The sequence below is a fragment of the Aythya ferina genome, assembly GCF_964211825.1.
Source record: "Aythya ferina genome assembly, chromosome: Z".
NCBI classification, from domain to species: Eukaryota; Metazoa; Chordata; class Aves; order Anseriformes; family Anatidae; genus Aythya; species Aythya ferina.
In genome coordinates this window covers 37,710,705-37,734,746 of record NC_140299.1, presented here as the reverse complement: position 1 = coordinate 37,734,746, position 24,042 = coordinate 37,710,705, and the positions used below count along the sequence as shown (strand labels likewise).

The window sequence follows — 24,042 nt, the reverse complement described above, 5'->3', positions numbered from 1 at the left end:
AAAAAAAAAAAAAAGATGGAATTATTAGGGCAATAATGCTTGCCCTTTCAAAATATTGACACAGTGCTAGTTTTCCTTCAATATCCTAGAATATCTACAGAGTTCAAAGACTTGATAAAATCAAAAATACAGTCTAACATGTTCACTTTCAAGCTCTTAAAAATATTTAGTACTTCCAAATTTTCTGATTTAAACTTGTTATTTAAAATAGCTATAAATAGGAAGATGATTTATCACTTTTGTATGCTCTGAAAACTTCATTTATTTTTTTTTCCAAAATTAGAACATTTGGTGAAATAATCATTTACTATAAATGGCTATTAACTATCCTATTATTTCTATACAATTAAACAATATCAGTTTTGGGGTTCTTTTGGTTCTGATCAATTTAAAAACATCTTTATTCTGCTCTTGTCCTATGCTCTCCACCAGCATTCCTCACTCTTTGTCCTTTGTCTTTCCTTGTCTTTCCTTACCACCTCTATGCACCTTCTATTTTTTATTCATTGCTACCCACTTTGTCTTTTATTCACTTCTACTTATTTATTTATTATTCCTTGTACCTGTCAATACTTGTTTCGTTGACCAATATATCATTGCTTTTTTTTTTTTTTTAATATAGGAAAACATCTTTATGTTTCTCGGTCTTCATTTGTAGTTTTCTGCTTACCTGATTTAATGTTTGTGCATTCCTCTCATTTTTGAATAGCCATAGTTTTCTTGATATTTGTCTTTCACTCTTTTCAATTAGCATGGACTTTCTGCTTTTGTAGAATTACTATTCCAATAAAAGAACCTTGCTTATTTCTGACATCTCTCACTTTTGATTTATGTTAGAATCAAAGGCAAGAATTAAGACAGATAATTTTTTAGTTAACTGAAGTAATATAGTTCAGTTTTAGGATTTATGACCCTATGCTTATACTTGCAGTTTTTTGTTTTATCGTAAGGTTTTTTAAAAAGGCATCTTTTACAAATGAGAGATTAATTTTTTATAAAATGAACATATATTATCCCAGAATTAAGGAAATAATTAAGAGATTTTACATTAACTTTATTGAAAAGATTTAAAGATTGGCTTCTTCAAAAATATCCTTAATTTGGAGTCTCCATTTGAGATCTAAGACAAGTTATCAAGAGATAAGCAAATATAACCTTAAATTGAATTAATCAGTTCTGTAGATACTGATTACTTTTACTAATCAGATCCTTCATTCGTCTGGGATGAATCCAGTTGCATATGCCAATTTTAGACTATTCCTACAAACCGCATTACTGGGCACACTGAATGATAAAAGCACAAGCATACTGAGCAGCCATAAGAATTAACCCATCTGTTGATCCTTTGTTTACTGGAACATAATTTGCATCCCAACTACTATTATGCAAAGCTACTTCAGTAGCTTGTGCCATAATATTCACTGATCTCACATGCTTGAATATGAGACTGTAAATATTCCATCCAAGACTCTTTTCCCTGTACTGTATTATCAACCAACTTCTGAAACAGCCTATATGAGAAGATTTTGCTGCTGGTACTTGTCATTCAAAGCCAGACAAGCCTGTTCCACCTCCTGACATTTTCAGTGGCAAAGCAGAACAGTGTGGAGCAGATGCAGTAAATAGCTTTGTGTTTGTGTTGTGTATAAAGCTACCCCCATAAGGATAATGACTGTGTACTTCTGCCATGCTAGACCCCTGGAGGAAAAGACATCACAGTGTGGAGTTAGCTCTTCAAAGTAAGAGTACTGAGCAATTTTTTCCAACACGTACACTCATGGACATTGCTCTCACCTGTTTGGCTCTCTTGCTCATAGACTATACAATCATTCTGAGAAAGATAATATAGCATCTCCATTCTCTTCTCCAACTTGTTAAAATCCAGTACTACAAAAGACCTATTAAACCCCATGTACCTTGGAAAGATGTCTTGGTCAAACATGAAGTAAAGAAAAGACAGAACTGAAAAATTTGAGGACAAAATTTTTCAACTGTTATAAAATCCTTAAAGAGTGTAGAGTAAAAAAGATGTGTGTTCATTTTCACTGTTGAATCACACATACTTTTCAGTGCATCACATTGCCCGTTTTTGTTCAGACTGCTGAGAGCCACAAAGATGATCAAGGGGATGGAGCACCTCTCCTATGTGTACAGACTGACATAGTCGGGGTTGTTTAGCCTGGAGAAGATAAGGCTCCAGGGAGACTTTATAGTGGCTTTCCTGTCCCTAAATGAGGCCTACAGGAAAAGTGGGGAGGAACTCTTTGCCAGAGAGTGTTGTGATAGGACAAAGGATAAGGGCTTTAAAGTAAAAGAAGGTAGGTTTAGATTAGATATATGGAGGAAATTCTTTACTCTGAGGGTGGTGAGGCACCTCAGGTTGCTTAGAGAAGCTGTGGATGCCCCTTTCCTGGAGGTGTTCAAGGCCAGCCTGGATGGGGCCCTGGACAGCCTGATCTAGTGGGAGGTGTCCCTGCCAATGGCAGGGGGGGTGGAATTAGATGATATTTAAGGTCCCTTCCAACCCAAACCACTCTATGATTCCATGATTCTACAAAATGCTAGAATAGAATTGAAAAATAGAATAAAAGGAAAGTTATATAGAAATATAACTGCTAAATATCAATTCTCAAAATTTTCTTATGCATATATACTTACATGCAATATACAAATCAGCCATTAAGAGCTCACCTTCTTGCCATTACACAAAAAGAATAACAAATTTGATCAATACGTTTGCTGGTTTGTGAGAGTGAGACTACTACATCCAAAATAGGAAAAAAATATATATACAACTGCAGTAAATCAGGAAGAAGTCACCAGACATGGGATTTACTGTCAATATTAAAATAACTCATTTTTTATTTATTGTGATGTAACTCAGAACAAGTTCAGATATCGTAAGTTACTTCATGGCTGTAGAACAGAGATATGAATTCCTAGTTAAAGGACAATGCATGGCTACAATTTTATAGTGTCAGGTTACCCTGTTCCTTCTTATTTTTCAATTTATCCTCCAGTTTAATAGCTTAAGAATGTATTATAAAGTAGATAAGTAAACTATAACCAAATATTAATAACTCATTTTCTGATCTAGAAGGAGATACATAAAATTTCTTATAAAAAACTTCAGTTCCAATGTAGATTAATAGAAGCACCCATACTTTTACAACAACCCAAAACTTTTTTTTTTCCTTCTTTTCATTACTATTTGTTTTTATAATTGCTTGCTACAAATATGGGATGTAACATAATTTTAGGAGGTTTTCTTTTTTTATTTTTATATACAGTCATGACTTAGTAAACAAGAATTTAATTTTATCTACACAAATCTGTATCCCAGGTGGAGCTTTTTTTATTGACGTTTGAACTAAAGTAAATGGCAGCAAATTCTGGTCTGAAATAATTTGAGCTAATGGTTACAGTTAAACACACACTGATGTTACATCTTGAATGAGTTCCTTGTTTATCAGGGAAGGTACTTAAAATGTACTTGAGTTTATGCTGCACCAAATTTGGTATTGCAGTAAACATTAGCCCATTACGGACCGATCCAACCTTTGGATGCACTCCTAAGGAATACAGATAAAGCTAGGTATATGTCTTCTACATAGAGTCTTAGAGAAAAGAGCTAGAATTTCTTTTAGGTGTTTTCAGGAGCAACTGCAAAGTATGGGCATACACAAAGGTATAGAAATTCATACTCTGGGGCAAAGTCAAATTAACACTAGGTAAATACCATGAACATGTACTTCTTCTTAGGTTCTCTCTCATAAAAGAGTGAATATAGAACTGTTGGCTAATGATATACAGTTGTAAAGGTATTCTTCCTATTCTCTGATATTTTGAATGCTATAGGATAACACTGGAATGTTAAACAGAGCTTCCCAGCTCTGGATCATGCAGCTAGGATAGGTTAAGCACCACATATAACTATGGTTACTTAGATGGGCCTTTAATTTATATAACAGGTTGTGCAAATTAACCATATTTCATGTGAATTCTTTTTTCAAATAACTTCTTAAAGCACTGATAAATTTTAGAAAGTCCCTCACAGATATAATTTATGAACCTGTTGCATCACTTACTTTGTAAAAGTTTACATTGTAAAAATTATTTAAAATTACTTACCTTGTAAAAAATACCTCTACTTACTATTTCCTACTTGTGTTTCCTAAAAATTGCCATGTTGTCCCCTGATTTTCTTTCTCTTTGAAGGCATGCTTCTGGGAATGGTCATGGGGGAATGGTCTTAAACTAAAAGACAATAGATTTAGATTAGAAATTAGGACCCTCACTGTAAGGGTAGTAAGGCACTGAAACAGTTGCCCAGAGAAGCTGTGGATGCCCCATTCCTGGAAGTGTTCAAGGCCAGGCTGGATGGAGCCCTGGGCAACCTGATCTAGCGGGTGGCATCCTATGGCTGGATTAGAACTAGATGATCTTTAAGGTCCCTTCCAACCCAAGCCATTTTATGATATGATTTTGTCTTGGTGACCAACTTTTGTGTTAAGCAGAACTTGAAATAAAAATGAACAAAAAACTCCTGTCAATTCTTAAAACAGAAAAAAAAAAAAAACCCTGCTCTTGTTTACAAACTCTCATTCAGAGTATCAAAATACAACAAGGTGCCTTCTATTCTATTTCAGGTAGATACAGATACACAAAAGATGTGAGAAAGAACAGAAGAATTTTGTTAAACCCTTGTCAATCCTGGGGACATAGGTTCATAGAAAAAAACATATCTTGAGGAATTGTAGCAGAAAGTAAAAAGAATGGTTCAATCATTTCAGACAACTCTTGTCATGAAATATGAAATGGCAAGAAATAAAGACGCTTGGGAAGACTGAGCACCTTCTCTGCTGAGGAAAATCCCATTTTTGACCAAAGGCATTAACCTCCCAATTGGTGAAACCATGGGAAGACTGATGATGCAGTCTTAAATGACTACACAGAAATGACATCTCCTTGACTCTTCAGGGCAAGTTGCTTATATATAAAACTATTACCATGTGTCTAGAGCTTTTTTCTTTAACAAAAATGTGTCTTTACAAAAATGTGTGGGATTTATATGTATGGCAGGTAATACAGTACATTGTTTGCCTTTCACTAGGGTTTATCCTAGGTTGCTAATTTCATGTTGGTTAACCTAGGCCATTATTATATTAATTGTCATTTTCTTCCATGAAATCTAGTTGATTAGAAGAGTTAGAAGTGTCTATATGTCAAGACCTTAGAAATACTATGTGGACTTACCTTGGGTAGTCTCATCAGCATTTTCATAGATCAGCAGTTGTTACAAAGATAATTGAAGCATACAAATATGTCATACTCAATGATAGAAATGAAAAATTTCTTCTCCTCCTCAACCTATTGAAGAGAATGACAGCTAATTAATGACAGCTACTTGGTGATGTCAAATACCATATCCTTCTACTGTGATGTTAATCACAATTAATGATGTTGCCCTCATGTGGTTCAGGAATTTGGAGCACCATTTTTCTTGAAAATTGCTCATCTGTTGGTGGTTCTGTATTCTTTTTTATCTCATGATAGACACAATACCTCTCTGACAGTGAACCCATAGTGCTGAAAAACATGCCTTAGATTTTTGAGGTAATATACCCCAAAAACATCTCAGCTCCTGTCAGTAACTGTGCTTTGAAATAGCTCAAATGGGATTTCCACTTAGGAAGCTTTCTTTACACATTTTCTGCTGAAATATTTGCTCAGTGAAAGAGAGAGATAAGGGCTGTAGTTCAAACTGCTGCCACAACATCTGCTTAGAACATGAGAGAAAACATTTCTGAATAAAGAAGTGTCATGGTTTTATTGTACTTGATATTTGTAGCTACAGGACAATAAAAAGCTCGGAAAACTTGTTATTTCCAAGGATCAGAAACAAAGATGCAGTATGGTTATCAATGTATTGAGAGGCTCTCTCTTAAGGTAAAGCAGCTGTAAGTACTTCTCCCCACCTGACCTCTTTTAGGCATTGTTATCCTTCAGTCCTCTGAGGAATATGCCTACTCCATGACTTGTGACATGGAAAAAGGTACAAGGCCCCTGCAAAAAATCATGCAGAAGAGACAAGCATGTGTTAGTCACTTCTTTTCCTGCCCTACTTCCTGGCCACCCTTTCACTCCCAGACACTGCACTGAGAGATGTTTATCCCAAAAGGAAACTGAAGCTTGTATGTCACGCTGTAGTCGTTGGTCCTTGTGGTCTTTGGCTTATCTCAGCTGCAAAATCACAACTTGTGATTTTGCACATGTAGGTAATATGGTGTTAGGCCTGTTCCTGCTGCAATTTCATCTTTTATGGCATTTATGGAATTTGCATGCATTCAGGTTTTTTGAGTGCAATTAATTTTCATTGTTTAAGTTAATGCACAATCAATAGGAAGGAAGGCAAGAGATAAAGAAATGGTAAGAACATTCCATTTATGGGATTCAGCTTTTAGCTGAATAGATACAAGAAATTATTTAAAAAGAATGGGTATGCATTTATGAAAGACATCAATAGGGCAAAAGAGGTTCTTTCTAGACTTCATTATTCTTGAATCTGGCCTTTGGTAAGTTCACTGATTTAAGGATATGACATTATAAATGATTTAATCCTTCTTTTGCCATTTCTAAAACCTTCCATTTTGTTTCACTTGCTCACTGCTTGCTTTTAGCAATGATGCCTAGGTTCTGCTAGCTTCTTTTCTACTGTAAGTTTTGTGTTAGCTTGTATATGTTTACACATCATGAAAACTTTCAGCAGCCTTGTTGTATATTGTGTATTGTGTAATATATATACCACTGATTATTTCTAACGCAAATATGTGAAACCTATACCTTCTACATATAATTGCTTTATTGTGCCCAGATGGAACATGGCTGTCTTTTTCCTGACATATCTTCCAGTGTCAAAACTAGACAGGCAGTTTTACATGCCATGTACTTCTTTGTGATATTTTCATCCTTTACTTCACTCGTCTTTGTACACATCCATGTTACAAATAAAGTATGATGCTAGGGAATTAAATGAAATGGAGACACAAGATTTCTGTATACTTGGGTAAGAAGCTGTGTGAGCAACTTCTTCTTTGCCCCTCAGGCAGATACTTTATTTGTGATTGAATCTCAAGGATCAACTGAATTGCTGAGAATAAGTTTTGGCCTCACAGGCTTTGCTGCCTTCATGGAAGTTTCTGTGCTGTGGACTGCTGTCCACTAGCAAACAGTTTAAATTCCACGTGGATTCTGCTTGATCTTCTGCTAGGTAGTAGTGATTTCTTATTTCTACTGACTTATTTTTCCTAGGAACTTTTTCTTCAGAAAGAAGAGTGTAGATCAGAATCACTTTAGAATAATATTGCTTGAAAGAAGTAGCTTTAGAATAAACACATTTTTATGTGTGATTTATTATCTTACAGATAATAACCTGTCTAAATTTTATTACAAGATGGGAACATCCCAACGCTAAGTAAGCAACTCTATCTCTTTGGTTGCTATTGCACATTGTAACTTAATACAACCACTTAGATTGCATACAAAAGTATGTAGCAGCAGATAATTGAGCAATATATAACAATTTAAAGCTGCAAATAATTAATTTGCTGGTGGTCTCTGGTTCTAATTTGTGATTACATCGGGACTTTCAGATGAATTACTGCTTAATTTCATGTGAATTATTGCATATATCATGAAAAAAACAGACCATGGGTTAAACATAGTACTTTACATGAGCAGAACGGTATACTATTCTATCACATACTTCCAGTGTGACTTCAAGCAACCCAGACAACATCTCCATACCTCGGTTTTGTAGTCTCTAAAACAGGCATAACCACACTGTGATAGGACTGTGAGCTTTGGTTCAGTCCTGTTTATAAAGCACTTTGAGATTCTTGGATGGGAAGTGTTCTATAGGTACAAAGAAGGGCAGAGTTCTAATTGTTCTGTTATAAAACCCTCGGCGTTTTTCTAATTTGCATGTCTTTCTGTTGATCATGCTGTGGGGAAAAAAAAAAAAAAAAAAAAAAAAAAAAAAAAAAAAAAAAAAAAAAAAAAAGGATACTAACTTACATTTTCAGTGCAATACAGTAACAGTTCTCCAAGTTCACAAAGGACTTCAAGCTCAAATTGTCAGATTAGAATGTAGACATCTAAGGTCATGTATTCAGAAAACATTCTTTTTCCTTGCAGTGAAAGAAGGAAATACCTTCCACATACATACAACTCATTTTAGCAAATTAAATCTGTTCTGATTTCTGAAGCTATGTTCTAAATTTCACACATTCAATTTCTTCCAGATCACCACAGACCTGAGGCAGCGTTGCACAGACAGCCATACTGGAACCTCAGCCTCTGCACCTATGGCTGCAGGCATCATTGCACTGGCACTGGAAGCAAAGTAAGATCTGAGTTATACTCTGAAAAAAAAAAATTAAACAAACAAACAAACAAACAAAAAACATACAGATTGATCTTTCTCAGCACCTTTATCTAGGGATCTCAAAGTGCTTTAGAAACTCTGTTGTAGTAATTCGCAGTACCTTTCCAACAGCAGAAACGATCAGCATGCTCATTTCACATGCCAGAAAGCTAACACCATGGAAGCAATGGCAGACTACAAAGGGTGTTGAAATGGTGTTGAATGCAGGTAGTTTCCACTGAACGACCTTTGGTATCCTCACAATGCCTTACAGTACGCTCACTCTGCTGTCCAGGTCCACTGTACTCTGCAGGCCCCTGTAGCTCACCTTCTGCATTGATCAGATTCCTTTTAGCAGTGTCCATTCTTAAACAGCAAGGAAAGTATCATTGCTGTGCTAAACTACAAGGTGCATAAATTAATATCATAGGAAAATAAAAATTCTTAACCTCTGCATGCTGAAAAAAAGAAAAAAGAAAAAAAAGTCTGTCTGTAATATGTATCTTTAATGTGCTTTATGGAAAAGCCAAGAGACTGGAGATTTATCAGGTAGAAATCTCAAAATCTCTATGTTTCAAAACCTTTTGTGCTATTGGGACTCCCTTGGATAATATTTCCAGGTCTCAGGTGTAATGTTCCACCACAAATCATGCTTGAAATCAAATGGTTCTAAGTGCCATGAGACTGATTCTATTAAATTCTAAGGAAAAACAGTTTCTTTCGCGGGCAATCAGTTGCTTTCAAAGCAGTAAAAAATATGAGTACAGTGGTCATTTCAAATTACATGTAATTCGTAGCAGCAGGATTATGTTTCCATTTTTAATGTTGCTTTTTGGAAGAAACCATGGGCCAATACTCAGCATGGAATACTTTTGCACTGTTGAGTTATAGTCATGAAAATAAGAGTTTGTAATTGAAAACCTGATATAATCTTTAGTGTAGCACTTGTATCATTATAATTAGATTTTCTTAATTCAATCGTTAGAAACAAAGCTATTTTGAAAAGTCAACTTTATGTTGTTAATTCAGAAAAACAAAACAAAGAAACAAAAAACCAACAACATTATTTTCAATCTCTTCCTATTCCATTTTAAAATCCTTATTATTTTTTCTAAACAATCTGCACATGCATTTAAAATTGCATGCATGAAAAATCCATTCTGCTGAAAGCTTTTATAATTACTTCTTAACAAATGAACATTCCTTGTAATTCTCAATTTGTATTTTACATGATATTTTGTGTGCATTTTCTAACAAATCATCGTTGTAATTGAAAGTCACAAGGAATTATAGTATGTAATACCTAAAATTGAGCTATTTTTTGTTATGGTGTCCTAACACACTGAGAAGCTTGCACTTTGCACTACTTTTTTTCTATAGAATGCGTACTTTGGTGATGATATCAAAGAGAAATCCATGTTACCCTCTATGGACCATAATTTTTCTTTTTCCCGAGTCAGTAATTGCTATGAGAACAGGTACATTAGGAACAAAGGCAAGAATGTATAGTGGTTTCATGTGTGGTGATGAAGACAAAATGTGCCAGTGAATGAAAATCCTAGCCACTTTTTGTATTTGGAGTACTCTGCTGCATGGTGCTAATGAGAATCAGGGTGAAAATGTGTTTTGCCTTCTTTCAGATTCCTATTTCCAAATCTTAGCCTGTGTATTTGACTAAATGCAAGGGATATGTATTAATAATAGAATAAAATGTATAAATCTTTTTTCTACATTTAGTTTCTACATTTGTGGAAAATTCACTAACTTTCTCTCACATGAGTACTTAACAACTAATTTTTTTAAATGCAATCACCAGTAAGAAGTGAAAAAAAAAAGGGGGGGCGGGGACAGGGAGAAGTAGGGGGCAGGGGCAGGGGTGCTGTTTATTTCCAGTTTTCATTATATTTTCTCCCATAAAATAAACTGAATTCATGTCTAGGAGTGGGGGAACATTTAGTTTTGTGAAGCTATAGATTGTGAAATAATGCCTTTATTACTGCAAGAAGATCATGTCATAATATATTCAGTTTTAATGTCTGGGATTTGTTTCTATGAAATCTACACAGAGAATTTTAAGCAGTTTCTGAATGCTGATTTTTATTTATTTCTCTGATTTTAAGATTAGGGTTGTATTTCTCTCCTCTGATATCTGCAGATTTAGGTGATTCTAAGTAAATGCTAGGAACTGGTGGAAGAAAAATAAAGGAAAATATGGAAAAAGAATTTCCAAATCCATTTTTAGCATTTTCTCCAATATTTTTTAAATATGTACCATGGAAAGGGCACATGATACTGTACCTTAGCATAAGGGCTTACTGGGACTCGTCTGCATATAGATAACTTTCATTTACATAGCTTCTTCCTCAAATTCCATGTTAGAGCCTGTGTTAAAAGCACAAGTGTTTCTATGAGATTTTTTAAAAAAGATTAGTTGAAAAGGGGTTTTGCAAGGTTAATTATGCTCTTCATACAGCAAGCTGTTCAAAAATTGGAGCACTTAGTTCTGAACACTTCTTGAATATGTCTGTAATAATGTATAGTTTTATTCCATTTTGTGCTGGAAAACACCACAAACTATATTTTTAAGCCTACGAGGTCGTTTTTTTCCCAGAAGCCAAGTTTTGTTCCTGAGAGACGTCAGGAGTCAACTAGAGCACTAGTCTGGCCTCGATATGAGCTAGATCAGCCAAGAAGTTGCTTCAGCTCACACGCAAAGGTATATTAAACCAATGGAAAATGAGCAAGGCAGATTTCTGCTCCAACCTGCCACTTGCTTTCTTTGATAAGCCCCATATGGAAGTATTGGCAAATAGCTGATGGAGGACTTCTTACCTGCTTACTGATCTGAACAATCCACGTAGTTGGCTTTTCCAACTGAAATCTGCTCCTGAGATCCTGGCAACAAACGGTTTTGGGAGGGTGGCCTGCTTATTTATGAATTGCATTGTTGGTCCAGTATTTGAGTATGAAGTGGCACGTTTTCATGCAGGAACCAGAAAAGTATAACTGAATTTGAGAGTGTTTGCTTGGAATCCTCAAGGTCATAATGCAGAAACTCGGGTATGCAGTAACTGTCACACAAAGAAAGTTCTCTCTTAATCCTTATATTCTATGATTTTCTTATGTTTCTCTACAGTTTTCTTATGGCATTTCTTTTATCTGATCAATTTCCAGTGTTTCTAGTATCCTGTTCAGGCTCAATGAATAAGTGCTTACTTTTATATTGCAATTCCTAGTCAGTATGTAATGCTAATTTTTTCTCGTTGTAAATGAGCAATTAGGGGTCTAAAGCATAACAGATTTAGTCAACAGTGGTAGCAATCTTATTACTAAAAATTACCTGGACAGGCTGGAGAATTGGGCCCCCGTGAACTGCGTGTGTTTCAACAAAGCCAAGTCCAAAGTGCTGCACCTGTGTTGGGGCAGTCTCAGACATAAGGACAGACCGAGAGAAGAACTCATTGAGAGCAGACCTTCAGAGAAAGACTTGAGGGTTCTAGTGGACAAAAAGCTCAACGTGAGCCAGAAGTCAAGCATCCTGGTCTGTATCCTGAGCTGCTTAAACAGAGGCGTGATTAGCAGGTTGATGGAGGTGATTGTCACCTTCTACTCTGCCCTCATGAGGTCCCAGCTGTGTCCAGGTTTGGGGCCCCCAACACAAGAAAGATGTCGACCTGTTAGAGTGGGTCCAGAGGAGGACTACAAAGATGATCAGAGAGCTGGAGCACCTCTCCTATGAATAAAGACTGAGAGAGCTGGACATGTTCAGCCTTGGGAAGACAAGGCTCTAGGGACTGAGGTCTTTCAATACTTACAGGGGTCTTATAAAAAGGATGGAGAGACACTTTACTTGGGTAGATAATGACAGAACAAGGGGGAATGGTCTTAAACTAAAAGAGTGGAGATTTAAATTAAATGTTAGGAAGAAATTCTTCACTCAGAGGGTGGTGAGGCACTGGAACAGGTTGCCAAAAGAAACTGTGGATGCCCCATCCCTGGAGTGTTGGATGGGGCCAGGTTGGATGGGGCCCTGGGCAATCTGATCTTGTGGGTGTCATCCATGTCCATGGCAGAGGAGTTGGACCTAGATGATCTTCAAGGTCCCTTCCAACCAAAGCCATTCTTTGATTCTATGATTCTGTGATCCTATGATATAAACTATTTGTGTTGCATAGTACCATCTACTGTTGATATCAGAATTACTCTCTCTCACTGAAGAAACGTCTGAATTTGAGGTTTAATATGACACATTGATTCCAGTGGGGATTGTGCCATGGTCCTGTGGAAAAGCCAAATAATAATAATAAAACAATACATGTAGTTTCAGCACTGCTAAAGAACAAACCATTATACATCTCCAAGTAAACTGAATGTACCACTGCCTAAAAGCCAATACATGTTTTCTGGTACATGATAAATAAACTGCAGTTATGTGAGTAAGAAATTGCACCTGAAATGCAAGTATTAATCTGCTACATTTTCTCAGTGGCATAGATCTGGAGAGATTCTGTGCCTTCTCCCATTGTTCTCTTCATATAACCTATATATTTCATTTGTCTTTAGTTATATGAAGCTAAGGCTAGAACAAGGCAGGGTTGGTAAAAGATAAAGATTTTCAGTGAATTGATACCACTGATTAATTCAGAGAAGTGACACTGCACTTCATTCTTCTGAAAGTAAGGTAAAACTGAGTGTAATCACTAAGATGAAAAGAAAATGGAGTTCACATTGCAGCATTCAGGAGTGCCAGAGAAAGAGCCTTTGGATTTCTGACAACTGATCAGATACTTGCAGTACTTCCCATATTCATTAATTTTCTTTCAGACCACATCAGCAAAGGAGAAAAGCAATATAATATCTCGAGAAGGCAGTTCTGGGTAGATAGAACGTGTTTCTGTGTCATCAAAGTTATGAGGACTTTGTTCATAACTATAGTCAGAGGCTAGAGGTGATTCTGACAGTTGAGGCGAACTGTAGAAGTACTGTCAAGTGACCTGTATGTAGGATTCCCATGTAAGAGAAGAAGTTATCATTTAAGTCTGTCCGCTTTAGCTTCTTTGACTAACTGACTATTATAAAAGGGAATGTTTGAGTGTGTAAGTTAGAAATCTTTTTGTGAATCTTTGCTTTTTTGGAGTAAATGTAAAGTAATGCTCTTAATAGCGAAGTATTTGAAAAATGTAAACTAAAATAAATGCTGTGGTTAGAACCTGTGTTTCTCTTGAGCTTTAACCACATGTGCCACTTCTGCAATTCTAGTTATTATGTACAGGTTGAATTGGAAGTATTTTCCTGAGTTCAGGTTGCCCAGAGTTTGCCATTTTAAGGCCCTGTTTTCAGTTACATATAACTTTGCCAAAGAATAATTGTTTGGTCTGAATTTTTCCGTGTAACTTTCTTTAGAAAAAGTTTTAAGAAAATTCCATCCAGACATTTCTCAAACTGAGTCAATGTTAAAGCAAAAGTGTTTGTGATTGTTTTTAAATTTTTCATTGAGTTCCACTGTCTACACTTTGCAGCGACAGCTAGAAATAGACCAAGTGGATAGCCATTGTTCTGGTGCCAAGGCAATGCCTTTTGCTTTTATAAGCTTTTGAAAAATCTCAGCTGGCATGCTCTCTGTTTTAAGAGTTTGGCAGTTCTGTTCCCTGTAGTTTCTTATTTTGCTAAGTGTTCCCCAGCCTCAGCTTAGGGTTGTCTCTGAAGTTGCTCTTCAGGCTGCTAATGGCCATCCAGATACTGATCCTGAGAGCAGGGAGCCCTTCTGTTTTTCCCTGCCTGTGTCCTTACAGCAAAAGGAAAACATGGAAGATGGAAGAAGAACAGGTTTGCTAGATTACAGTCTTCCTGCAGTCTTAAGAGATTTCTTCTCAGAAAGTGATCATTATCAACCTTACAGTTGGGCCATTGGTTGTTTTCTAGTTAGCACTTTTCTCTATCTGGTAGAAATGTGATACTCTCTGAAACTGTGAAGATGCTGCACTAATAGCAAGTGAATGTTTTAAAGCCAGACATAAACAGGTAAAGATGATCTTGTGAAGTCAAATGCCCCTACTTTGAAAATATCTTCAAAAAAGCTTTAGCTTTAAATGGAAACCTTCTCATGTAGGACTTGGGAGCATGAGATATTTAAGTTTATTATATTTAATAAACTTAAGTTTATTAAATATATTTAATAATTTAAGTTTAATATATTTAAAATTACTGAAGATAGTTGCTGTTGAAATGGATAGATCCAGTGTGTCTTTCAACAATAAAATTTGGCAAATGTTAGGACACTTCAGAATGCAGTTGGTTTAAATTATGTGTTTTTAATGACTTTTAGTCAGCATTTAGTTTTCAGACATGCTCTGTTCTTCTTTGTCCAGTGCTTAAGTTAAGGTATTGATGGAAAAAGAGGAGGAATATGACATTTAGTGTAAGGGGCTACTGACAGCAATTTTGACCCTGAAAAGGCATTTCCCGACAGCAATTTTGACCCTGAAAAGATATTTCCCGAAATTTCAGTAACTGCGCATTGCTTTATACAGAGATCTGTTGTGTATGCCAGGCATATGTGTATTTTAAGGGAGTCTCATCTTTAGCCAGGCTTGAATTTGTTCTGGCTTTCTTTCAAAGGGATTTCATTGGATGAAACTAAATGTGAATCAGAAATTAGTAGGAGAAATTATAAATATTTGATAGGCCATTCTGATACCCAGAAAGCAGCTGTAAGCAGAGAAGTGACAGTTAACTTCACAGCAACCAAGTAAAAGACAGTTTTGTTTGATATACTGATTCAACAAATGTTGATTTACCAGGTCAGATAAGGAAAAGACCACTAGAGCAGAAAATTTATATATATATTTACAGGGAAAGAGCTACATGCTGATCATCAAACACATGAAACACCTTTTCTCTTCTAGCAGACACTTAATGAATTATTTAGAGAATACACGGTAATTAGAACCCCTGGGAGTGTCAGACATGTCCAAAGCATGCATTTTGTGTGTCCTGTGTATGTGCAACTGGATTGTTAAAACTGAGCTCCACGTTTTTCACCTTCCAATTTTCAGGAATTAAATGGTTATGGTGTACACCATTTAGACACCTAAGCACAGGATAAGCACCACAATTAGAGACAGTCTTCATGTCTCATCCATCTTAAAATTCTGTGTTGCAGCTGGCATCTTCACACTCACACTTTGTGTGACCTGGGAAAGAGGAATGATTCCCATTACCACAGCTAATATTCCTGTCCAAGGGGCTATAAATAGAAGTCATTAGGACAGGTAATAGGGTTGTAGATATCATGGGACAATTTGGCTGATTTTTAAGTAATGGTAATGTGTGAATAAACAAGGAAAGTATTTCTTATGTTTTGTTTATAGATTTATCATAAGGCCCTTAAGCCTGGCATTATGCAAATATCCATGATGAAAATTATTTCCTACTGATTTCCTACAAGATGTCTAGGGCACAGAGACTCATTTTTGGGTGGTTTATAGCAGTAATTACCTATGTCTGTTCTGTCATAGCGAAGATTTCCAAAAAAGGTTATTTGATACCTATAAACTGAAAGATGATCATTTTTCTTAATCTACCCCATGATACATTGTTTTTGTTTGTTTGTTTTGTTTGTTTGTTTGTTTTCCTTGATTCTTTGGAAATAATAATGATTAAAATAAATGTATTGTACTCTTCCAACAATTCACCTAAGCCTCTGCTGTTTTGGCAAGAAATATCTTATCTGGATGGGACACCTGTGTCATGTTCAAAATTCAGGTTATTAATCACAGAATCACAGAATCACAGAATTTCCTAGGTTGGAAGAGACCTCAAGGTCATCGAGTCCAACCTCCAACCTAACGCTAACAGCCCTCCACTAAACCATATCCCTAAGCTCTACATCTAAACGTCTTTTGAAGACTTCCAGGGATGGTGACTCCACCACTTCCCTGGGCAGCCTGTTCCAGTGCCTCACAACCCTTTCAGCGAAGAAGTTCTTCCTAACATCTAACCTAAAACTCCCCTGGCTCAACTTAAACCCATTCCCCCTCGTCCTGTCACCAGGCACGTGGGATAACAGGCCAACCCCCACCTCGCTACAGCCTCCCTTGAGGTACCTATAGAGAGCGATAAGGTCACCCCTGAGCCTCCTCTTCTCCAGGCTGAACAAGCCCAGCTCCCTCAGCCGCTCCTCGTAGGACTTGTTCTCCAGGCCCCTCACCAGCTTCGTCGCCCTTCTCTGCAGCCGCTCAAGCACCTCGATGTCCTTCTTGTAGCGAGGGGCCCAAAACTGAACACAGTACTCGAGGTGCGGCCTCACCAGAGCTGAGTACAGGGGGACGATCACCTCCCTGGCCCTGCTGGTCACGCTGTTCCTAATACAAGCCAGGATGCCGTTGGCCTTCTTGGCCACCTGAGCACACTGCTGGCTCATATTCAGCCAACTATCAACCATCACTCCCAGGTCCTTCTCTGCCTGGCAGCTTTCCAACCATTCCTCTCCCAGTCTGTAGCTCTGCTTGGGGTTATTGCGCCCCAGGTGCAGGACCCGGCACTTGGCCTTGTTGAACTTCATGCAGTTGACCTTAGCCCATCGGTGCAGCCTATCCAGATCCTCCTGCAGAGCTTTCCTACCCTCAAGCAGATCGACACACGCACCTAACTTGGTGTCATCTGCAAACTTACTGAGGGTGCACTCGATGCCCTCGTCCAGATCATCGATGAAGATATTAAAGAGGACCGGCCCCAGCACCGAGCCCTGGGGGACGCCACTAGTGACTGGCCTCCAACTGGACTTGGCTCCATTCACCACGACTCTTTGGGCCCGGCTATCCAGCCAGTTTCTAACCCAACGAAGCGTGCGCCAGTCCAAGCCAAGAGCAGCCAGTTTCTTGAGGAGAATGCTGTGGGAAACAGTGTCAAAAGCCTTGCTGAAGTCAAGGTAGACCACATCCACAGCCTTTCCCTCATCCACCCAGCGCGTCACTCTGTCATAGAAGGAGATCAGGTTCGTCAGGCATGACCTGCCTTTCATAAACCCATGCTGACTGGGCCTGATCGCCTGCTTCCCCTTCAAGTGCTGCATGATGACTCTCAGGAGGATCTGCTCCATGAGCTTTCCTGGCACTGAGGTCAAACTGACAGGCCTGTAGTTTCCCGGGTCTGCCCTCCGGCCCTTCTTGTAGATGGGCGTCACGTTTGCTAGCCGCCAGTCGATTGGGACCTCCCCCGATAGCCAGGACTGTTGATAAATGATGCACAGTGGCTTGGCCAGCTCCTCTGCCAGTTCCCTCAGTACCCTTGGGTGGATCCCATCCGGCCCCATCGACTTGTGCACATCTAAGTGCCGTAGCAGGTCACCAACCAGTTCTTCATGGATAATGAGGGCCACATCCTGTTCCCCATCCCCTTCCACCAGCTCAGGGTACTGGGTATCCAGATAATACAGCAATCGTTATTCATCTTGCTAACCCTATCATATTGCTAAAAAGGCAAACAGCATCTTCACCTAATTTCTATCAGCATTATATCGAGTGATATTTTTACTAATTACTCTCTTGCACTAATTATTTATTCTTAACTGTTATTTTTGGCACTGTGTCATTATGCAAAAAGATAGAGCCTGGATATTTTACTTTTTTCCAAGATTTTGTCACTAGGGAGACTACTTTTGGAATAAAGAAATCAAATTTGTCTAAAAATGATGACCTACTATTTCTAAGCAGTTTGAATAGGATATTTGTTCCTGTTTAAAGATACAGTTAAATCTCAAATTAATATTACTGTAATATAATGTGATTATATTACATTATACTGTCCTGTTTTATAGTGTCCTGTTTCATTTTTTTCCATTTGCCTTGTTTTATAAACATTTTGAGAAGCTTGAAAGAAAAGGGCTGTACCTTAGAGTATAAATAGTCGGTTAAGGACACAACATTCATTATTTTTTGGCTGCTGTACAAGTACTTTTGTATGTAATTGTTCTCACTTCTGCTTATTCTGGTTTGAGTTTGAGTATTGTCTGGTATGTGTAATCCCAAGGCAATTTCAGATGAGACAAGATTTTATTTTTTTTTCTGGAAGGAAATAGACCAGTTTTTGAAATCAGTCCACTATCAAGCAGAGTTAGTACTGTTCTCTTTCATGCATTTGTTCATTTCAAGATATTTAGTCATTAATTCTTATTAAATAAATCAAATGGTAAATCTATTAACATTCGTGACATATTGTCTGGATCTGGGGCCCACGTCGCCAGCAAACAACTGTTTACTCACTTATCTTCAATTTTTGAAAAATCTGTGATTTTTCCAGATGCTTCAAAATTGGCTGCTAGACTGTCTTGTCTAAAAAATAAATTAAAATAAAATAAAATAAAATAAAATAAAATAAAATAAAATAAAATAAAATAAAATAAAATAAAATAAAATAATCCCTCTTCTTTCTCCAAATGAACTGCTATTTTGACATCATTCCAATTTCTTTCTTCCTTTTTCTTTTTGTTGAAGATTCTGAAAAAAAAAAAAAAAAAAAAAAGGTCAAACAATTGCAGACCTATATTGTTTCAAATGAGGTGTCTATTGTAGAGAAAAAATTTCTAACTGGTAATAGCTCAATTTTTAGTATAGTGAAGGTTCTGTAGTATGTTACAGAAATTGATTTGAATATTGTTCTTATGCTGTTAAATCTCTTTGATATACATATGCCCAAAATGTCATTCACTGAGAAGAAAACATAAAATTTTATGACTTTTACAGTAATCAAATTATGTGGAAGTTGTACAACAGACAGACTGATTTGGCTATGTATCTTACTGTGTCCTGGAAGTTGGAACTTTGGTCACAGGTTTTCTGCCACAGAAAATGTTACATAACTTTTTATGGTTACGTGATTATGTAGATTCAGCAGTGGATGGCTCAGTTTTCGAGATTTTCCATGATTTATGTTTTTAAAAGGAAACCATAATTTTAAGACATAATCTTATTTTCTGACTGAACAAGCAATTCCAATTTATGGAAGGTTAATGTCATCAAGTGAAGTCCACTGTAGCCTCAAATTGTTTGTCTGAAGATAGATGGATACACCATCACTAGCTTCACTATTCCTCTTTAAATAATCAGCTGAGGGTGCTTTATCTCCTTTTAAAGTTGAGAGCAGTATTTTAGTGCCTTATTTTTCACCAGTAGCATGGACAGTTTGCTTTATGGAAAAACAGATTGTTTAGATTCCAGATTATAAAGAATGCAGCTCGTGGGATTCCTGGAGGTCTTCCTGACGGCCTGAAACATGTTTTTCTAAGACTTTACACAGCCTCCTAGTGAAATTCCTGAGCTGGTACAAAATCATATTGATTCTTTTTCTTGAAGCATGTTACGTGACTGTCCAAGCATACCCTATCTTACAAACCCTGAATGCTCATTACATTCCATAACTCTTTTTTCTTTGCATTCATTCTTACCAGTTCAGCTGAATAAACAACTACATCCATCTAGTCCAACTGTCTATCGTGAGAAATTCTACTTAAAAAAAAAAATAAAAAAAACCTGCATCTGTGAGCATATTAATGTTTTAGTGAATGCATCAGCTGTTCTTAAAAACAACAGAATAATTTAAGCACAGGAATACACTTGTGTCCTGTATAAATAAATAAATAAGAGAGAACTTAAATGATGATGAATTAATACAGCTTTGAAGAAATTACAGAAAAATCTGTCTACAGTCAATAAGAGATTCACTTAAAAATGATCATCCATCTTTAGATTATTCCATCTCTTTCTTCTTTTAATAGCAAGCATAAAAATGACTTTCTGTGTTGACTCTAGAAAAATACTGTGGTGTCCCTGCTGTAAGCAGAAAGATGCTAGATTACATCAGCATACCCATGGTTTACACACACACACTGGGAAATGTCCTGTAATAGGATTTTGTGCCTGTCTTTGAATTATTCCTTACAACTTTGAATAAAAGAATTTTCACATTTTTAGGCAATTTCAACTTGTTTTCAGGTTTATGAATTATAAGACTGTTGGAACTTAGAATGTGTAAGAACGAGTTCTATGTGAGTGAATGGCCTTCACATCCCAAGTTTTTATCTGTTATACAGAGTTATGGACCATGGTTCTGAAAGGTAATTGATTTTCATTTTCAGTAGTTCTACCCAGAATGGTGAACTCTCAGTAGTTAGTACATACCAATATATGTCTGTATGTGGATAGGATAGGCGCTAGCTTTTCTATAGACAAGTATGCTGCAGGTTTGCAATAACTTGTGTTTCCCTACTACCTTCTGCTAACGGTACAGCTTGTTGAAGCTGAAATATATCACCTGAAAACCTAAATCGATGCAGTTTGGTTGAAAATTAAGTACACATTTTTTAATAGATTATCACGTGTATTCACTGATTGCTTCTTAATAGCTTGAGTTCAGCTCACATGATAAGCAGGTTTCTACTTCTATAGTTAAGTGCCATACTGCATTGATTACTCAAGTATTTTGAAAAGAGTATTATTTTGAGATAACAAGTACTGGAATATGTGAAACACTGTGAATGGTATGACAACCCACACAACATTTATTTATGTACCTCAGATGGAGAGTTGAGTGAGATTTTTCTGTGTATTTCAATACAGAACAATCAAATATTTCTGCATATTTGTTGTTACTCTGTCTGCTTTCTGAAGAAATCTGTCTTTGAAATTTCTAGGAATTCAACTATGTGTTGGTATAAAAATATATGGTAACTCCATGTGATAGGAATGTCCTACCTACCCCAAAAAGTGACCCACTCACCATCTCTCATGGGTTGAGCTTTCCCACACTCATTTGACCATTCCTTTTTTCTAGCCTCTACCTGCAAGTGCAAGCAGAGCACAAGCGTTCCTCATCAAGCCTTAAATATAAATGCTGAGAATAAGTCACTTGTCTGCCAGGCCAGGTTACTTCTTGGTCAGAAAAACACAGAGCATGTGTTAAGGAACTGAGGTTTCTCAGGTTTTCAATGACTGCCTAGTGCTGGACATTGTAGACAGCCAGTACTGGGTCTTCACCAGAACTTCATTCTGGTTTGTCTTCATTATTACAACTGAATGGAGTTGTGCCAATGAGTAAGGGTAAATAATGATTCTCCGAGAATGATACTTGACTAGTATTCTGTCCTACAGTACTTTCTCTCTCTTCTTTACTTAATTACTCACTTTTTCATTCTCTCCACTTAACCATGTTTTTAAATGGAATACTATTCTTATTATGTCTGAGATAAAAACAGAAATGAGAAGAAATAAAAAATACCCCTATGATGCCCATGCTCTTTTAAATGATCTCCTAAGATAAGAAATACTCCATGGGGTGTATCTAAAAGCAACAAGAACACTACATTCCCTATAGATTTCTTACAAGATAAGTGGATATTAGATAAATAGATATTAGTTTCATAATAAGAATGCAAATGGCATCTCCTTTCACCATTGCAGTGGTCAGGTTATTAGAAGCGTGTAAAAAGAATACAACTCTGTGTCATCAGGTACTTGCTCTATAACTATTTAGAGACTGTGCTGTTTGTTTGTGAAGTGTACCCAAGGAGCCTCGCTGAGGCTCCTTGTACCCAAGGCCAGGCAAATAACAAATGAACAATCAAATGAACAGTCAAATGAATAACAACAGAGCATGTGAAATAGTTTCAGTCAGAGCTGCAAGTCTAAGGAAACTGACAGCTTGAGCACACAGTTATTAAGATTTAGTAAAGCTTTTCAGTGAGCCAACATAACAACGTACAGTGGTGGTTGGCGGTCATACAAATTAAGTCTGGGTGAAATGTACTCCATCATCTTCCCTTACTTAGCAAAACACTAGAAGTTTGTGCAATGGAGTATCATATATCTTTATAGTCTGCTTCATGGAAGCCTCCTAGCTGTATAAATAATTTCGTGTAGTAATTCAGTAAGATTAGGAAATGCTATTTTGAATGGAGAAAAGGAGAGCAGGGAATAGAAGTGAGGGTTGTTTTGGTTTTGGATATTTTTTTGCTTTTGTGACTCGTATTCCTCCATTCTAATAAAATATATCTAATCTGTGACTTTATGTTTTCCCTTTTTTCTAGTCCATTTCTGACATGGAGAGACATACAGCATATTATTGTCAGGACTTCTCGTGCAGGACATCTGAATGCTAACGACTGGAAAACCAATGCAGCTGGGTATAAGGGTGAGAACTTTCTTGTTTGCCATCAGAGACAACATCTTATTTGGCATTTATGAAGAACAACCAATTTCAAGTAATTTGTTGTGTTGTGCATAGCTTTCAGACTTTACAGGCTTAAGCTTAGGGGTACTGTCTTCTTTTTATAAAGGAAAGCTCTTAAAATTACTAAAATAAAAAATGGCAGCTACAAAATACATTGGCCAGATCCTATTTGTCCCTTTCAGCCCTATTTTGTGCACTGCTAAGAGAAAATCTAGTAAATCAGGTGTTTTAAAAATTTTCCTCATATAGACTGCATTCAGATAAAATAAAGTGAAGCTACAGAAGTTACTGGATGCAGACCGTGTTCTCATTTAAGAATGTTTACAATTTTAAAATGGCAAAATAACATTAAATGATCTGATTAAAAATGGTGAAACACTATTTTTAAGTTTCTGATTTATATTATTCATTCTACATTCTTTATATTTAAAATTTTATCTGATTTAGGATAATATCAAATGCAGAACTATTAGTATTTGTAACTGGAGAAATCACACTCAATCACAGAATCATAGAACTGTAGAATCATAGAATTATAGAATGGTTTGGGCTGGAAGGCACCTTTAAAGATCATCTAGTTCCAATCTCCCCTGCCATGGGCAGGGACACCTCCCACTAGATCAGGTTGCTCAAAGCCCCATCCAACCTGGCCTCAAACATTTCCAGGGATAGGGCATCTACAGCTTCTCTGGGCAACCTGTTCCATTATCTAACCATCCTCACAGTAAAGAATTCTTTCATTTCATCAACTCTGAAGCTTTCTTTTAGTTTGTCCCATCACTACACACCCTGGTAGAATCCTTCACAATCTTTCCCACAGTCCCCCTATAAGTGGCACTATTGGATACCCTTGGAGCCTTCTTTTCTCCAGCTGAACAACCCCAGCCCTCTGAGTGTCTCTTCATAGGAGATGTTCTCCATCTCTTTGATCATCTTTGTGCCCCTCCTCTGGACCTGCTCTTGCAAGTCTATGTCTTTCTTATGCTGGGAGTCCCACAGCTGTATGCACCCAGGTAAGGTCTCAAAATAGTGTTATAGAGGTGGAGAATTGTCTCTTTTGACCTGCTGGCCACTCTTCTTTTGATGTAGTTGAGAATAGGACTGGCTTTTTCAGTTGATCAACTAAATAATAAACACATTTGCAAGATGGATTAAAACTGGCCTTTTAATCCATCCAATGTTGTATTTCAACATGCATTGGCTTCTGATTTCCATTCACTAAATCCCTACTGCATTCAGTCTGGATTGCTTTAAAAACAACAACAACAACAACCAGACGGGCTTATTTCTGTTTCTTTTTTATGAGAATTCCATCCAAGATAGCAGTACTTCTTTTAAGATGAGTAGAAGTCTTGAGATTTGAACTGTTTTGTGCTAGGATCTCCTGAGGGAAA

The 24,042-nt window shown here is 36.9% G+C and overlaps 1 protein-coding gene across 2 annotated transcripts in view; it reads left to right on the top strand.

Annotated features, from left to right (window-relative positions):
• The window catches only part of PCSK5 (proprotein convertase subtilisin/kexin type 5), a 256,873-nt gene that overhangs the window by 132,579 nt on the left and 100,252 nt on the right, over nt 1–24,042 (top strand). For both annotated transcript variants that reach the window (XM_084504938.1, XM_084504939.1), the window contains exons 9-10: nt 8,304–8,404; nt 22,506–22,609. In XM_084504938.1, the coding sequence (XP_084361064.1) occupies nt 8,304–8,404; nt 22,506–22,609 (205 nt within the window). The remainder of the gene's footprint in view (nt 1–8,303; nt 8,405–22,505; nt 22,610–24,042) is intronic.